The sequence below is a fragment of the Prunus dulcis genome, chromosome 2 (assembly GCF_902201215.1).
Source record: "Prunus dulcis chromosome 2, ALMONDv2, whole genome shotgun sequence".
In the NCBI taxonomy this organism is placed as follows: domain Eukaryota; kingdom Viridiplantae; phylum Streptophyta; class Magnoliopsida; order Rosales; family Rosaceae; genus Prunus; species Prunus dulcis.
In genome coordinates, this window is record NC_047651.1 from 25,665,222 (window position 1) to 25,680,376 (window position 15,155).

Here is a 15,155-nt window from a genome sequence, read left to right on the forward strand (position 1 = left end):
ATAATAAGTCAGAAGCTGTGATTTACTATCAACCGGCCGGCAGCCATCGTCACCGACGTGCACTCAAGGCGTGTAATCTGCACACGCCTAAGTCGGGATTTTTCTAAATAAAATGGGTGTGGTAGGGTGATAAGATCCAACCACAAATAATGTGCCTGAGTTAACGTTTACCGTGAATATAGCAATATCGAATCGAAAAAGGCTACTTTCAGTTTTTCATTCTCTTGTTCCTCTTGGTCCTCCTAGCATTGTGCAAAACTATTAAGGTATTTAGATGCTGCAAGCATTCAATCTTGGCCACGCCTTACAGAATAAACGCATCATTTAGAGAGATTGTGATCTTTTGTTGTCTCATTTATCTATCTCAAATCAAATATTATCGTGGTCGTGGTTGTGGTCGTGAATGAATAAAAACAACTTCGATTCGGCCTTATCTAGTGTGTGTTTTACACTCTAGAAAGCAAACAGAGTAGTATTTAATTTTCATATGTCCTCAACATAATCCTAGTAAAATATCTTATAAATGATGGGTTGTTAATTCCCAAAGTAATGACTTATAATAGCTAAATGTAGGTGGTGGTCCTAAAAGGAAGTCGAGAAATGTTTGATTAATTGTTTGTTTACATATGGACATGGAATGGGAGGCATAACTATTCATCACTACACGTCAGCGATGGACGAGATTGGCATGTTTCGCTTTGGAATGAAAATTATCTGTATTCAATTATATTGTGCAAAGTCAGACGTATAATTCCAAATGTGAAGCATAAACAATTGGATTGGAGACGTGAGATGAGAGAGTGAGGACAGAAAAGGACCTATCAGTTTCGGAGATGGATGAAGACATTTCTACAGACGCCATGTCCCATTGGCCCCATGAATTCATGAGAGTAAGTAACCAAAATTCTAACATAGTAAGGAACCTAAATTCTAATATAGTAAGGACTCTCGCCAACACATCTCAGTCCAAGGACCTCTCTATCCTCCCATGTTCAGCTCATTGTCTCTAATTTTTGCCGCCTTATCATCAGCTCTCATACTTGGCGAAGAGATCAGAATCGGAAGGTGCGAGTTTTATACTTTGCTAAGTATTTACTGTATGTATATTTCTTATATTATGCTGCAAATATCAATCCAAACTTAATCATTTACTTTGCACTCGAGTTTCTGCAGTTTGCTGGAAAAAAACAAAATTGGCAAACAAAGTCAAAGGCTTTTAAAAAAAAAAAAATTCATTATGTACTTCAAAGTTAATTGACTGTATCTTGCTTAACTGGCGTGAAAGAACCCCACAGACAGAGAAAGGACCTTTCACGCCATGCCCCATTGCCCCCACGGACCCATGAGGGGTTGGTTTAACTAGGCGTGCAAGTTGCCATCAGCTTTTGGCCATGGCGTCAGGTGTGTGACATTTAGAGACTCATCGCAACAAAACAAATGGGTTGGCGGCAGAAAGTTGAGAATGAGTTACATTTTGATATGATAAAAACCAAAATGTTTTGCGAAAAGTAAGGGGAAGCTTGGGCTAGTACGATGGCGCGTCGAAGCCCATGCAATTTGGGCAACGTTAAATCTCTGATCCGATCCATGAATGACTCATTCACTGACACTGTGTGCTTTTAAATTCTTCACATGAATTTTCCATTGGCACCCGCCTATATTCACAAGAAGCAGGCTCGCATGCATTCATGTCTTTCAATGGCTGAATAATGCTACTACAAATTCAAGCTAGCTACTTAATTTCTTCATGCAAAGCATTGTGTTGCGTTTTGCAGGCAGGAGCCATGGATGTCACCGAGGAACATAACAAGAAGAGAGAAAACAAAGAGAAGCAGAGGTGGAGAAACAGAGTCAGCCTCTCAGCCAGCTTGCCTGATGATGTTTGTGGTGTTTTTGCAGGTAGCGAATGCTTGGTCAAGTACAGCACAGACCCAATTTTTGATATGAGGGAATCAATACTAGGGATGATCCGGTACGAGGGTGTTTGTGATTGGAATGATATGAAAGAGTTAGTTTACTGTTATGTTGCTCTTAACCCACCAGAGGTTCATGAAATTGTTAGGGAAGCTTTTCTCAGTTTATGTTCTAATTAAATTTGTTTTCTGAAAGCAAGATACAGTCTGAACAACCTTTGAAGTACAACATGATTGAAAAAAAAAAGCCTTCGACTTTGTTTAGAACTAGTTCTTTGCTTACTGTGATGTGAACTTTTTCTGGGAAATGGCTTTCCTCACAACCATCTTCAACATTAGCAGTGCAATCAGCACCCGGGTGACAGTTGCAACCCTGTGGCTGCGGGCAGCTCATCATTTGTTTTCGCTACTCCCGGAGCTTCTGATTTTGGCAAATCTGGGCTTTTCATTTCCTTTCTTTGACCCCACAAGAAGGAGTACAATCCAAACATGATCAGAATCATGCCCAGCAAACTGCAGAAATTTGAGTCCAAGCAAAGTAAATAATTAAGTTTTGGATTGATATTTGCAGCATAATGTAAGAAATATACATACAGTAAATACTTAGCAAAGTATAAAACTCGTACGTTCCGATTCTGATCTCTTCGCCAAGTATGACAGCTGATGATAAGGCAACAAAAATTAGAGACAATGGGTTGAACATGGGAGGATAGAGAGGTCCTTGGACTGAGATGGCCCATGAAATTAAGCAGAACGTTGCAGCTGTGGCTAGCGCTCCCTATACAACAATTACAATCGATTCGTTCAGCAGCTTGCACATAATTTATCCTAGAGTTCAAAGAAAAAACAAACCTTTTGAGTCTTAACCACTGGATATCAGTTAAAATTTACACATCAAGGAAGAAGTGGTGCTTGATGGTCTGTAATTAAGCTTACCGAATAAATTATCGTAACTAGCTGCAAATTCCACCCTAACCTCCACGAAGCCGCCCGTCTGTCGAAAAATAGGCCTATGACTGTTGATTGCAGGGTTGCCATAATGCACGTTAGCATTGTTGCCCAATATTTGAGTGGAAATATTTTGAGCAATTTAGCCTGTTCATGAGAAACAACAAGAACATTTACCAGCATCAGTTACAGAAATCATATCCTAGACCATGGCAGGCTACATTTCCTGCTTAATCAAATGGTTTGCCAAAAAGAATTACATACTTGCACTATGAACCATGTAGAACAGGACAGGCAGCTACCGGCCAACATGATAGTGCCACGTGTCCAGTGAGCATAAGTTGTGTTGACAGTGATATGAGAGTGATGGCTGTGCTGGCGCATATGAAATGCCTTTCCCTTGTAAAGGCTAGCAGTGAGGGCCCCCCCAACGCATACAATTACCCCAAAAGTCTTGACTTTGCCTGCTCTGGTTTGCAGGTTCAATTTATCTATGCTGCAAGCAACAATTCAAAACAGAAGCAAAAGAAACTTCTAACAACATGTTCTCTATATATATATACACACACACACACACAAAGCTTCAGTTGAGGGGTGTCTCAGATAAGCTTACCTAGTGATGATGGAGAGCACAAACGTTGCTATCGGAATTAAGTTGAGGAAGTTTGTAGCATATGTAGGCGTGGTGTCTCGGAGGCCATAGTAAAACAATCCCATCGCAGATGTGATCCTGCATTTTTATTATTTTCTATATATTTAAAATGCCACTTTGTATAAAAGTAGAAAACAAAATGCATGAAAAAGCAGATTAGATTTGCAATAATCTTTAAAGTGCGTCAAGATAGCAAAATATGCCAAACTTGATGTGAAACCAACCAAACCAAACACGGCTCACCCTGTTAAGGCATTGACAAAGAGCCAGAACCAAACTGACCAACCCAACTTGATTTGTTTAACACTGCTGCAACAATGCCACCAAAAAAGAAAACAGTTAAAACATGGAAAAGATGAGAAAACATCACGAGAAGAATGTGAAGCAAAGAATATTAAACCTTTCGAAAAAGAAGGCAAAAGGAGCAACACAAATGGCAGCAACGATATGACGGTAGGCCATGAGTGCAAAAATGAAGGTTCCCTCACGCAATATCACTTTGGAAAGCAATTGCAACCCAGTTACAAATATCTGCACCATCACCATGGCCAGCACCAACTCTGACCACTTAAACCATTTTTTCAACAAACCCATATCCATCTCTCTCGAACTCTCGAACTCTCGAACTGCAGTGGGATTCCTAATTAATTTGTAGTATGTTATGATTCCGAAAACACATAGAGCCAAAGAGAGAAATAAGAGAAATGAATGCAAGTGCGCATTAGAAATAGAAAATCCAATGGGGCACAGATGGCTACAGATGCCATATATTCGTCGGTAGGAACCTCTCTGTGTCAGCCACTACTCTGCCTCACTGCCATGCCACTACTCTCTCTCTATTATTTCTGGCCTTGCCTCTGCCTCTGCTCACTGCCCTGCCTTTTCATATCTCAAGACTCAAACTCTGTGCGGCGCCTTTCACCAAACTGACTTCCTCTGAAACTGTGTGTTGCTTGCTATAAACAACCACGAAAGATGAGAGATCTGTTTTGAACTTTTGATCATCATCTTTGTACCTGGTTTGCTTTTAACATCGTCACGTAACTAAGTAGTAGTTGAAAAAACTCTTTATGCATTTACTGAAAAAACAAAATCAAATCTTAATTAATGAATAAATATGATACGTGGCAATTTCATATTACTTTACTACCCAAATTATCTCTATTCCTCTGCATTTGTTTTCTCCTTTTATTGAAATTCTCATTTGACCAAATATGTGCAATTAATCTCGGCCATTAGAAACTCTGATTGTTTTTTAGATCAACGTGGGGAAGGAATTTGAAACAAAACCCATGTTGGAGGTTCAAACAAACTCCCTCACCAGCTTTTCATGATCACTTCAAATTCAATATAGAGGTGTCATAGAATTATTATGGACTCTTATTAATTTTTTTAATTGGTTATATGATTCGAATTAACAATGCATTATTATTATTTTTTAATATAAATTTCTCTAAATTAATGAGAGGAGCCTAATCTATGTGTAAAGGGCGGACTCATTAACTTGGCCACCCCATCCCACCCGCAACTCACCCCTACCCTCTACTCTCCCTCTCTCCAAAAGAATATAGGGTTGAAGTTGAATTGTTATCAAATGGTTGAAATTCTCTCATCATAAAATGATTGGTACCCACCCATGATCTGATTTGATACGATAGGTAACTCACTTTTGTTGTCTCAAGCTTCTTACACATTTATAACAATTGGATTAAAATTAAGAATAAGAGAGAGAGGGTAATGTTAAGAATTATTAATGCCACAAAAAAAATTTAAGGATGAAATATGATTATTTCGTGAACCTCAATAATCATTTGAGATAAAAACAGGCTGTGACTTTTCCACTCAAAGCCCAAGAAACATATTCATTTTTGCTACGTCTGATCAAGCCCAGATTTATATTGGGCTCCATTCTTTCGGCTACGAACGGCCCGGCCTTTATAAATTGGGTTTTAGGGTTTAACGTCAATCGTATTATATAAAGCATACATAACACATTAGGGTTTGCTGTCTCTCCCAAATCATTCATTTACACACCAGAGCCGCAGAGAGAGAGAAAGAGAGGTAGCGGAGATGAAGACCATTCTGTCCTCCGAGACCATGGACATCCCAGATGGGGTCAAAATCAAGGTCCATGCCAAGATCATAGAGGTCGAAGGTCCTCGTGGCAAGCTTGTTCGTAACTTCAAGCATTTGAACTTGGACTTTCAGCTCATCAAGGATGAGGAAACCGGCAAGCGAAAGCTCAAGATCGATGCCTGGTTTGGCTCACGCAAAACCAGCGCAGCCATTCGCACTGCCCTCTCCCATGTTGAGAATCTCATCACTGGTGTCACCAAGGGCTACCGCTACAAGATGCGTTTTGTATATGCCCATTTTCCCATCAATGCTTCCATCACTAACGCAGCCAAGTCGATCGAGATCCGTAACTTTTTGGGTGAAAAGAAGGTACCCTTTTGCCAGATTTTAGCTGGCTTTGCTTTGTTTTGCGTGTTTTGTATCTGAGTAATTTGTGATCAATGTTTCTTGTGCATTTCGGTGTTTTTGTTTGTTTGATAGTTTCTTACAACTGTTTTTTGATTTCTGAAGTATGCCTTTTTGATTTAGAAATGAGATTTATTGATCCTTTTGTACTGATGTTTTGGAATTTCTTAAACTTTCCGTTTGAATTTAGTGAAAGCATGCTTGTAGTCTATGGTTATCTGGTTAGCCCGACTTCATGGCTGTGCTTAGGCATTAGGTGACATTAGATATTTTAGACCTCACTGACATATGCTGTTTACCGTTGTCAGTTGTGTACTTGTTTTCGATCTCAATGGAAGAGAAACAGATTTCATTAGCATGTGGACTATTATTGTTGAAGAAATATTTTCAAATAGAATAGTCATTTGTCCTCCTTATAATCACTTTGTTTTTTGTGTTTATCATATGAGTCCCATATGCACTAGTTTTTATGTTCAAGAAAGATGACACCATTTTTTTTATCTGGAATCTGTGCGGCTTTTGACCCCATAAAATGCAATTAGGTATTGGAAATGATTTCATGCAAATATATGGGCATGTGAAAAAGACCTGTGTTCAAGCTCTTGCTTGAGCTCAGAAACCTGAATGGCATTGTTATGATGATAAATTAGAATGTTGTGCTGTTTGCAGTTTTGAATTACGGACCAATAAGTCATTGGTTAGGTTAAAATGTTTTTTCCTGTGAGCCAATAACTGATTTTGATATGGCACAATTTTGTTTAATCTAACTAAAAAAGATTTCTAGTGTGTGGGTCTTGATGAACTATGTGTTTGCTCAATCAGGTGAGAAAGGTGGATATGCTTGATGGGGTTTCTATCCTCCGATCTGAAAAGGTGAAGGATGAGCTGATATTGGACGGAAATGATATTGAGCTTGTTTCTCGGTCATGTGCTCTGATCAACCAGGTCTATATTTCCTTATCTCTCTCTCTCGCTCTCTCGCTATGTATCACTCGTATCAATTTCTCTCTTTCTCTATAAATGCTGGGAGACCCTTGTATTATTGTTGTTGCTTTTAACATGGTAGTTGCATATGCTGAAGCCTTTATTTTGTTTATTTGATCTTTTGACAGAAATGCCATGTGAAGAACAAGGATATCAGGAAGTTTCTTGATGGTATCTATGTTAGCGAGAAGGGAACCATCCTTGAAGAGGAATGAACTGTGCCTGTTTTGTTTTAGTTTCCGAACGTAGTTTAATTTCCTCATGGAACTGAAGTTATCCTTTTGTTGGAGTTGGCATCATTTATAAGCTTGTTTGACGTCTGATCGATAATTTTGTGTTAAAAGTAATTTTTCATTAGATTTTTGATTTTCTGTTAGACCTTATATATATGGGGAAACAAATTTTGTGCCTACCGGTTAATTATGTGATGTCTCGATGCTCGGTTTTGCGATTCACAATTATAATACTTGTATGGTTTACATTTTAACACAGATTTAGAAACAAGTATAATAGGTTAAGAAGGAAAAAGAAGGAAGTGGAACGGGGCAACAAGAAACACACAAAATTGATCTACCCTAGATAGATATTGGGCTTCCATGGTTTCAACCCGCGGTTCGCCCGGCCCTATGCTATCTAGAATGACATTCTTTCTTCATGTTTATGTTTTTGGTATTTGAGAGTGTTTTATTGAAGGGTCGAATCAATGATTACACATGATACGTTGCGGGTAAGAATTGAATATCTGAGTTTGATATGGTCTGGTCTGGTGGTCGAGAACAGCCCAACAAGAGCCAAGGAAAAAGAAGAAAAAAACACAAACTGGTGGTCCAATGAAGACTCAGTGGGAGAGCAAAAAGAGTATATAGGGACATGGCATGGACCCAAAACCCATCTCCATCGTCCATGACTTGTTGCATGAGCGTGACTATGATGAGAGACTCATAATCTGTCATATAATATGATTGGTGACAAATGATTCATCATTCCTCTTCTTCAGCTTCAGTTCAGGATGTTTGTAATCAAAAAATTATCTCTGAACTTGCCTGCTTTCCTGTCTTACCTGTATATGTGGCCACTATTTCTTTCTATTGTCGACTTGATTCTCAATCATAACTAACTAATTGCAGATTTTAATCAAACAAAGCTACAGAACTACTTGTCCAATATCAATACGTATTTATCCCAACTATTACAAGTATTTTCTGTAGCCGTCCAAATCTTGTTTCTTTATTGGATCCCCCCACCCCACCTCCTTCCATTATCAAAGCATTTCAAATCTTCAAAATATATGAATGGGTTGCCGCAACTACAACTATGGCCTCATCTGGTTCATATGCTCGGTGTTTATGGAACACACAGTTCTAGTTCATTCAGGTAGTGACAAGCAGCACCGTATACATGGACCACTAGTTAACGTCACCAAGCATCTCTCTTTCCCAGATTTCAGCTTCTCCAAAAACCCCCGAGTTTTAGAAGATGTAAAGCTTCTTGGCAGTGCCAAGTTCTCCGCCTCATCAGCCATCCAAATCCCCGATGATCATGATCAACCCCACGGCAACGGCAATGATATTGATCATCTCAGACACCAAGCAGGCAGAGCCCTCTACTCTTCTCCCATCCGTCTCCTTGACCCTCACACCCAGTCCCCTGCTTCTTTCCAAACAACCTTCTCTTTTCAATTCCACAATGCTTCTTCTTCTTCTTCTTCTTCCAATTTCAGTGCTAATTCTTCTGATCATGGTGGCAGTGGCCTCACCTTCATCATTGTCCCCGACGAGTTCACCATTGGCAGGCCTGGCCCGTGGCTCGGCATGCTCAACGACGCTTGTCAGGATGATTATAAGGCAATAGCAGTCGAGTTCGACACGCGTCTCAATCCTGAGTTCGGAGACCCCAATGACAACCATGTCGGAATCAACCTCGGCACGATCGTCTCCACCAAAACAATCAACGCTTCCGATGTTGGTGTCTTTCTCGACGATGGTTCAGTCCACCGAGTTTGGATTGGCTACGACGGCTCACGCCGTTGGATGGAAATTCATTTAGGATCAGACAGCGGCAGCAATGACAGTCCTCCATCAAAGCCGATCTTCTCTGGCCCTCTTGATCTCTCACCCTTTCTCAGCGAGTACATGTTCGTCGGATTCTCAGCTTCCACTGGCAACCATACCCAAATCCACAGCGTCCTCTCTTGGAATTTCAGTTCCACTAGCCAAGCTTTTCTTTGGACGCCTTCAGTGGAAACATGCGAGAGTAACATCATTGTACATGGCAGAGCAGGTACCACGAGCGCTGAGCCTCCAGGCACATTCTTAATCTTTGTTGCTGTGCTGGTTTTGGTTCTGGCTGTTGTGCTTAGCCTATACTACAACAGCAGGCGCAAAAGTACAGAAATATCAGACACTTCCATTGTGCTGCCGGAGAAGAAGCAGAGACCAAGGCCTCCCAACAAGCCCCGCTGCTTCACAATCTCCGAGCTTTCCTTGGCTACTCAATGCTTCAGCGAGTATGAATTTCTGGGTAGCGGCTCGAGAGGTGTGTACTATAGAGGAAAGCTTTTGAATGGATGTCAAGTGGCTGTGAAGCGGTTTTCTTCTCAGTTTTTGCACTCTCAAGGATTTGATAGGCGAAGGTTTTTGAAGGAAATAAAGGGCATTAGCCGGTTTAGGCATCCAAATTTGGTTCCGATCCGAGGGTGGTGTCAAGATCAGAAAGAAACCATGGTTGTGTATGAGTTTTTCCCCAATGGGAGCCTTGACAAATGGCTATTTGGGATGGGTGTTCTTCCGTGGACTCGGCGGTTCAAGGTTGTGAAAGATGTGGCTGAGGCCGTCAGTTTCTTACACTCCAATCAATTATCCCACAAGAACTTGAAAACAACTAGCGTCTTTCTTGATATTAGTTTCCGCGCAGTCCTTGGGGACTTTGGGTTTGTGCTATGTGGTGCAGAATCAAAAAGGTTCGAGTCAGCAGTGAGCCAAAGTGCGGATGTGTTTGAATTTGGGTTGTTTGTGTTGGAAGTGGTTGGTGGGAGGCAGAGACTGGAGGCAGAGTTGGGGCAATTGGAGGAGAGGGACTTGCTGGACTTTGCATGGAGAATGCACGAGAAAGATGAAATGGCGAGGGTAGTGGATAGGAGGATGGGCACAGTGATAAACTTGGAGCAAGCAATTAGAGTTATGCAAATTGGGTTGCTATGCACACTGAATGTGACCAAAGGGAGGCCTTGTATGGAGCAAGTGGTGGAGTTTCTTAGCATGGAGAGACCAATCCCGGAGTTGCCACCGAGTCGACCGGTTGCTCTGTTCCCTTACAACAGCACCGGCGCCCTTTGCACTGGTTATTCTTGCGCTTCTTTCAAATGAAGCTACAATTACTAGTCTTTTGATTGAGGTTCGGATGTTGCGGCCTTTAATGGTCATGTTTGTATAATAGATTGCAAATGTAAAAGCCAAATAGCAACATGTGCTGCTGTGCTTCATTTCCCTCATGTATTTTTATAAGTCATACGCAATATCAATTGCAGGTGCCAATTGGAATTCCTTTTACGCATGCCCTTCTTGGGTTGGGGGCCTCACTATTCACCATTGCTCCAAGTAAGGCAGAGGAGCTGCCTGCCCCTAGGCCTGAAATGAAACCCATTGACGCAAGTTCATCCGAGAGTATCACTGTTATTGCTATGTTGATACCCAACTTAGGCCTACCACAAGTTTTTGACAGCTAATTTTGGGGCAACTCGAATATCCTATGAGATTATGATGTGGCCAATTGTTAATCAACCTATCAAAAATATTGTTTTGATTTTTATTCTTTTTAATTTTCAAAGGGAAGCCGACATTAAAAAAAAAAATTCGACAAAATGTTACTGGTAATTTTCGGGTAGTAGTTATGGTGTTGGCCAAGGAAATTTTCAGGTAAAACCGCAATCAGTTAAAGAAATGAAAAAGAAAATACCGTACTTCTTCTTGGAGAGCAAGAAAATAAGGAGAGAGATTTGAACAAGGCCACGAGGGCTTCATAAAACCCTTCGACTTTGTAAAACCCCCCAATTGAATTCTTACTAGCAGCAGAGAAATCCGAAAAAAAGAAAGAGAAAAGCCAACAATATGAATATGTTTAAGCTCAATTCCCTCAACTCGTTGAGAGCTCTAAGGCATCTCCACCATTCCCAATCTGCCGGTGTAAGAGCCCTCACCACCTGTTCGTCATTAATCCTCAAACAGTCGAACCCACTTCTTTCCCCTCCATCTTCCTCCCCGTTTGCCTCCTCACACAATCTGCTCGCCGTTCGGAACTACCGAAGCAGTCGCGATCTTAGGTAATTCCTACTCCTGCGTGTTTCTTCTTACAAGTATTGGGTTGGTGGATTATTGGAAATACCAAATGACATACAGATTTATTTTGGGTTTCATGTGTGCGTGCTTTTTCAAGTTATGGGTTGGTGGTTTTTATACGATTTGAGTGAGAAATTTGGATCTTTATGTGTAGAAACTATGAGATTACGCCTCCGACGAATTTTGGCATTCGGATTGTGCCTGAGAAGAAGGCCTTTGTGATTGAGCGGTTTGGAAAGTACGTCAGGACTCTGGATTCTGGTATCCATTTCTTGATTCCCTTTGTGGATAGAATCGCTTATGTGCATTCCTTGAAAGAAGAGGTCATCAATGTTCCTGACCAGTCCGCTATCACCAAAGACAATGTCGCCCTTATGATTGATGGTGTGCTTTACATCAGGGTAATATCACATTCTTGAATCGGATTTGTGTGCCTTCGTATATATATTTCTTTAGTGGGTTACACGGAGCTTTGTTTTCTCTTTTGTGGGTGCAGATTATGGATCCTATGCTGGCCTCCTATGGCGTTGACAATCCTATTAATGCAGCTATTCAGCTTGCACAGACTACTATGCGTATTGCAATTGGGAAAATGACTCTTGACAAGACATTTGAGGAAAGAGAATCCCTCAATGATGAGATAGTGGTATGTTTATCTTCCCTTTTGCCTCTGATAACTATGAAGATTAAGAATCTGGCGTCTTATTTAGAGCCACAGTTTTGGTTTGAGTCTCTGCTAAGAAGCTTTTGTCCTGTATTTTGATGATATTTCTGTGTTAATTTTCTGGTAATAAGCAAATGTCTGATGAGGGGCATGCCTTCAGTTTGCGTACCCTTGTCTTTAAACGTTGTTACATCAGCTTTAATTTAGTTCTATTTTCTTTGTAAGTTAGCCTATTAGGTTAAGAAATATTTTGAGCGGGCATCATTTTGCAGACAGGGCTCAACAAGGCTGCTACAGCATGGGGCTTGGAGTGCCTCCGATATGAAATAAGTAAGAGACCCCTTTTACTAGTGTTCCATCAGATACTCTTTATTATTTTTATCAAATTCTATTATCATTTCGTAAATGCTTGACTGTTCATACTTGTTTAGAGGACATAACTCCTCCTCGTGCGGTGAGGGAAGCTATGGAGATGCAAGCAGAAGCAGAACGCAAAAAGAGAGCTCAAATTCTCGAGTCTGAAGGTAAGGAACTCAATGTTCGTTTTATAGTTCAATTATATGTGCAAAGTGAAATTCTGTAGTGAACCTTAAGGGTTGCAAACAGATGATGACATTGTCTTTTCGTGTGCTTCTTTTAAGTGTAGTATTTCGAGTCACACTTGTAGGTAGAATAAGCATTGGCAGAAACTAATGTTTCTGATCTTTCACAGGAGAAAGACAGTCTAACATAAACATTGCAGATGGAAAGAAGAGTGCTATAATATTAGCAGCAGAAGGTAGTTGCAATTCTGATATAATTTAGTCCCAGTAGTGTGCAAAGTTGTGGTTAATTTGATGTTGATGTTCCTTTAGTTGATTAGATTTCCATTTGTCATTTGTCCCTTTTTCATTCTTCTTCATTTCATTCTTTTACAGGAGAAGCACAGTCCATCCTTGCTAAAGCAAATGCAACATCTCGAGGAATTACCCTTGTGTCAAAGACTCTCAAGGAAAGTGGCGGTGCAGAGGTGAGGTTCTTCAATCTCCTTCATTGTGCTTGTAGTATTCTCAATAAAGTTTTGGGGATTCCAGAAAGGTGGTGCTAAATTGTTTGTTTTGGCAATATGCACATGGTTGGCACTTGTTTTCTTAGTCCATTCAGGCTCCAACACATGTCACTCATTCCAAATGAGTTCATCCTTATTTTGCTTATTTTTCATATAAAATATGCAACATCATATGGTTTCCCATCGTGCATCTTGTCAAATAGGGTTACTATTAATTGGGAAGTTGAAAGAATATTGCTACATTACGGTCTCTTTAGCTTAGTTTGTTGAGATTTTGTGTGGAAGGTGATTCATTATTCTCTCTAACCCCTCACATTTTACCTGAGATTTTGATATTTAACTGCATGATGTTCCTTCTTCTTCTTCTTCCCCAACCCGCTGACCCACTAAGCTTTCCTTTATATCTCATATCAAATATCTAACTGGATGCCATCCACATACTCTAGTGTCTAATAGGCCAAAGCTTCTAAATCCTTTAATTCTATTTGATTGTAAATTTAAAATTTAAAAAAAAAAAAATCATGAGTTCTATAGGTTGTTGCTGGAGGTGTGGGTGTGGATGTGGATGAGTTTCCATGTTGATGTTATTATAATGTATTTGAAAAGGGTCCAGTTCTTCCTTAGCATCTTCTAGAGCCGAGAATAGTTTTTCCTTATAAGCAATGATCATATAGACTTGTCTTCCATGATGTTGGCATGTGATGTACAGATTTTATGAAAATCTTATGTGTGTGCTTTGTTTGTTTGTGTGGATGAAGGAACTAATATTATGGTCTGATTTGCAGGCAGCTGCCTTGAAAATTGCTGAGCAGTATGTCGAAGCCTTTGGTAATATTGCCAAACAGGTGAGAGCAGAACCATCTAACTATGTATATTTGCTGCTGTATCTAATGATGCTCAATTGATTAATAAAATAGTTTTTTTCCTTCTTTTTATTTAAAATTTTTGCAGGGCACAACAGTGTTGCTTCCTAGTGCTTCAAATAATCCTGCTGGCATGATTTCTCAAGCACTAACAATCTACAAAAGCTTGGTTAATGATCCTTCCACTATTGCAACAATTGGAGGCACGAAAGGTGATACTTCCTCAGAAGGATCTGAGGGTGGGATTCGACTGATTGAGGAAACAGTTGATGAACATAATGATGCAAAGGAACCAGGGTTTTCGCTTCAAAACCGCAAGAAAGGAGCATAGAGTTGACTTGTTTCAGTTGTTTGCACAATTAAACCACTTTTGGGGTTCTTATACACCAGACCAGTCTCTTTCATTGTAGGATGAATGCTTTCTTTTTGTTCTTTTAGCCTAAAGGTTGGATGCGACCACTTAATCTGAGCTGTGATTAACTAATGAGTGTCAAATCTTTGCAATGAGAAAGACAGAATGACAGATGCCAAATCATATCAAGGAATTGAATTTTTTGGGTTGGAACGGGTTATTTTCCCTTGTGATTGTTCTTTCATCTAATTTATTACAGTGGTGAACGTTCTGTGGATATAGAGTGAAGTGAACCGCCTGGAAGGTCCTTATTGTGTTTTCGAGGACCCCCCATTTTGGCTCTTGATGGGCTTCGGCCCCTTTATACAAATACAACGATTGACTTTTGAAGAGGAATATGGGCTTTCTGCCTCCTAACAGATTTGAAAATCAATAGTTTAGACTGGAGTCATTATATAGTGAGGGTCTTAGGAGGTGATATTTTATCTCTTAATTATTAGATCAGATTAACTAATTTGATCTAATATATAAAACTCTTAATATAGAATTCTTGCAGTTAACTGACCCGTAAAAAGATATATAAAATATTTTGTCTGGTCTTGTTGTAGTAGGACTAGGCTGGTGGTGTTTTTGTTTGTTTTCATCTTATGAGCTGCTTCCAGAAATTACAATAGGCGAAAAAGTGAGAAGAGAAGGCGAGCCTATAATGTCAATTCTTGAAACGAACGACATCAGCCCCTTATCCTTTACAACCGTATTACTGATGGTCAAATCTTGATTGGACCACCATGAGCTCTGATGAAAGGAAGGCTTTACATCCATCCAAGTTCCAACCCAACTGAGCTTGTGTTGTCAAATGTTTTTCCACAAAAACGAAAAAAATGATCACTGAAAACTCGTTGCAGCCGGCTGGCCT

At 40.1% G+C, this 15,155-nt stretch overlaps 5 protein-coding genes across 6 annotated transcripts; 4 read left to right on the forward strand and 1 right to left on the reverse strand.

The window, feature by feature from the left end:
* Window positions 1-1,533: 1,533 nt before the first annotated feature.
* Window positions 1,534-2,093, forward strand: LOC117618470 (transcription repressor OFP2-like). Its single transcript, XM_034348026.1, has 2 exons — window positions 1,534-1,611; window positions 1,776-2,093. The coding sequence occupies exons 1-2, from the start codon at window positions 1,534-1,536 to the stop codon at window positions 2,091-2,093; spliced, it is 396 nt and encodes a 131-aa protein (XP_034203917.1).
* Window positions 2,047-4,540, reverse strand: LOC117619309 (WAT1-related protein At5g64700-like). 2 transcript variants are annotated; one of them, XM_034349230.1, is made up of 7 exons: window positions 3,914-4,540; window positions 3,757-3,819; window positions 3,475-3,591; window positions 3,126-3,357; window positions 2,850-3,008; window positions 2,540-2,691; window positions 2,047-2,426 (listed from the first exon to the last, which is right to left on the reverse strand). In XM_034349230.1, the coding sequence occupies exons 1-7, from the start codon at window positions 4,111-4,113 to the stop codon at window positions 2,261-2,263; spliced, it is 1,089 nt and encodes a 362-aa protein (XP_034205121.1). In that variant the 5' UTR covers window positions 4,114-4,540; the 3' UTR covers window positions 2,047-2,260. The 2 variants fall into 2 exon arrangements, with proteins under 2 accessions (XP_034205121.1, XP_034205120.1); XM_034349229.1 differs by having other exon boundaries at window positions 3,757-3,822.
* A 966-nt stretch (window positions 4,541-5,506) lies between these two features.
* Window positions 5,507-7,401, forward strand: LOC117617237 (60S ribosomal protein L9-1). Its single transcript, XM_034346531.1, has 3 exons — window positions 5,507-5,958; window positions 6,817-6,939; window positions 7,107-7,401. Exons 1-3 carry the CDS (start codon window positions 5,584-5,586, stop codon window positions 7,191-7,193), a joined length of 585 nt encoding a protein of 194 aa, XP_034202422.1. The 5' UTR covers window positions 5,507-5,583; the 3' UTR covers window positions 7,194-7,401.
* A 160-nt stretch (window positions 7,402-7,561) lies between these two features.
* Window positions 7,562-10,526, forward strand: LOC117617236 (L-type lectin-domain containing receptor kinase VIII.2-like). Its single transcript, XM_034346529.1, has one exon. The coding sequence runs from the start codon at window positions 8,271-8,273 to the stop codon at window positions 10,341-10,343; it is 2,073 nt and encodes a 690-aa protein (XP_034202420.1). The 5' UTR covers window positions 7,562-8,270; the 3' UTR covers window positions 10,344-10,526.
* Window positions 10,527-10,823: 297 nt separating this feature from the next.
* LOC117618579 (stomatin-like protein 2, mitochondrial) lies at window positions 10,824-14,464 on the forward strand. The gene is made up of 9 exons (XM_034348216.1): window positions 10,824-11,296; window positions 11,467-11,713; window positions 11,809-11,958; window positions 12,249-12,306; window positions 12,408-12,500; window positions 12,689-12,754; window positions 12,894-12,985; window positions 13,810-13,869; window positions 13,976-14,464. Exons 1-9 carry the CDS (start codon window positions 11,085-11,087, stop codon window positions 14,216-14,218), a joined length of 1,221 nt encoding a protein of 406 aa, XP_034204107.1. The 5' UTR covers window positions 10,824-11,084; the 3' UTR covers window positions 14,219-14,464.
* Window positions 14,465-15,155: the final 691 nt, after the last annotated feature.

Excerpts from the sequence above, each read along its gene's own strand:
- LOC117618470 (XM_034348026.1), top strand. The coding sequence starts at position 1,534 with ATGGCGCGTCGAAGCCCATGCAATTTGGGCAACGTTAAATCTCTGATC. Across the intron at positions 1,612-1,775 it reads ATGACTCATTCACTGACACT|GCAGGAGCCATGGATGTCAC; the intron begins GTGTGCTTTTAA and ends TGCGTTTTGCAG.
- LOC117619309 (XM_034349229.1), bottom strand. The coding sequence starts at position 4,113 with ATGGATATGGGTTTGTTGAAAAAATGGTTTAAGTGGTCAGAGTTGGTG. Across the intron at positions 2,692-2,849 it reads TAGTTACGATAATTTATTCG|GGAGCGCTAGCCACAGCTGC; the intron begins GTAAGCTTAATT and ends ATTGTTGTATAG. Across the intron at positions 2,427-2,539 it reads GAAGAGATCAGAATCGGAAC|TTTGCTGGGCATGATTCTGA; the intron begins GTACGAGTTTTA and ends AAATTTCTGCAG.
- LOC117617237 (XM_034346531.1), top strand. The coding sequence starts at position 5,584 with ATGAAGACCATTCTGTCCTCCGAGACCATGGACATCCCAGATGGGGTC. Across the intron at positions 5,959-6,816 it reads ACTTTTTGGGTGAAAAGAAG|GTGAGAAAGGTGGATATGCT; the intron begins GTACCCTTTTGC and ends TTGCTCAATCAG. Across the intron at positions 6,940-7,106 it reads CATGTGCTCTGATCAACCAG|AAATGCCATGTGAAGAACAA; the intron begins GTCTATATTTCC and ends ATCTTTTGACAG.
- LOC117617236 (XM_034346529.1), top strand. The coding sequence starts at position 8,271 with ATGGGTTGCCGCAACTACAACTATGGCCTCATCTGGTTCATATGCTCG.
- LOC117618579 (XM_034348216.1), top strand. The coding sequence starts at position 11,085 with ATGAATATGTTTAAGCTCAATTCCCTCAACTCGTTGAGAGCTCTAAGG. Across the intron at positions 12,501-12,688 it reads TCAAATTCTCGAGTCTGAAG|GAGAAAGACAGTCTAACATA; the intron begins GTAAGGAACTCA and ends GATCTTTCACAG. Across the intron at positions 12,755-12,893 it reads TATAATATTAGCAGCAGAAG|GAGAAGCACAGTCCATCCTT; the intron begins GTAGTTGCAATT and ends ATTCTTTTACAG.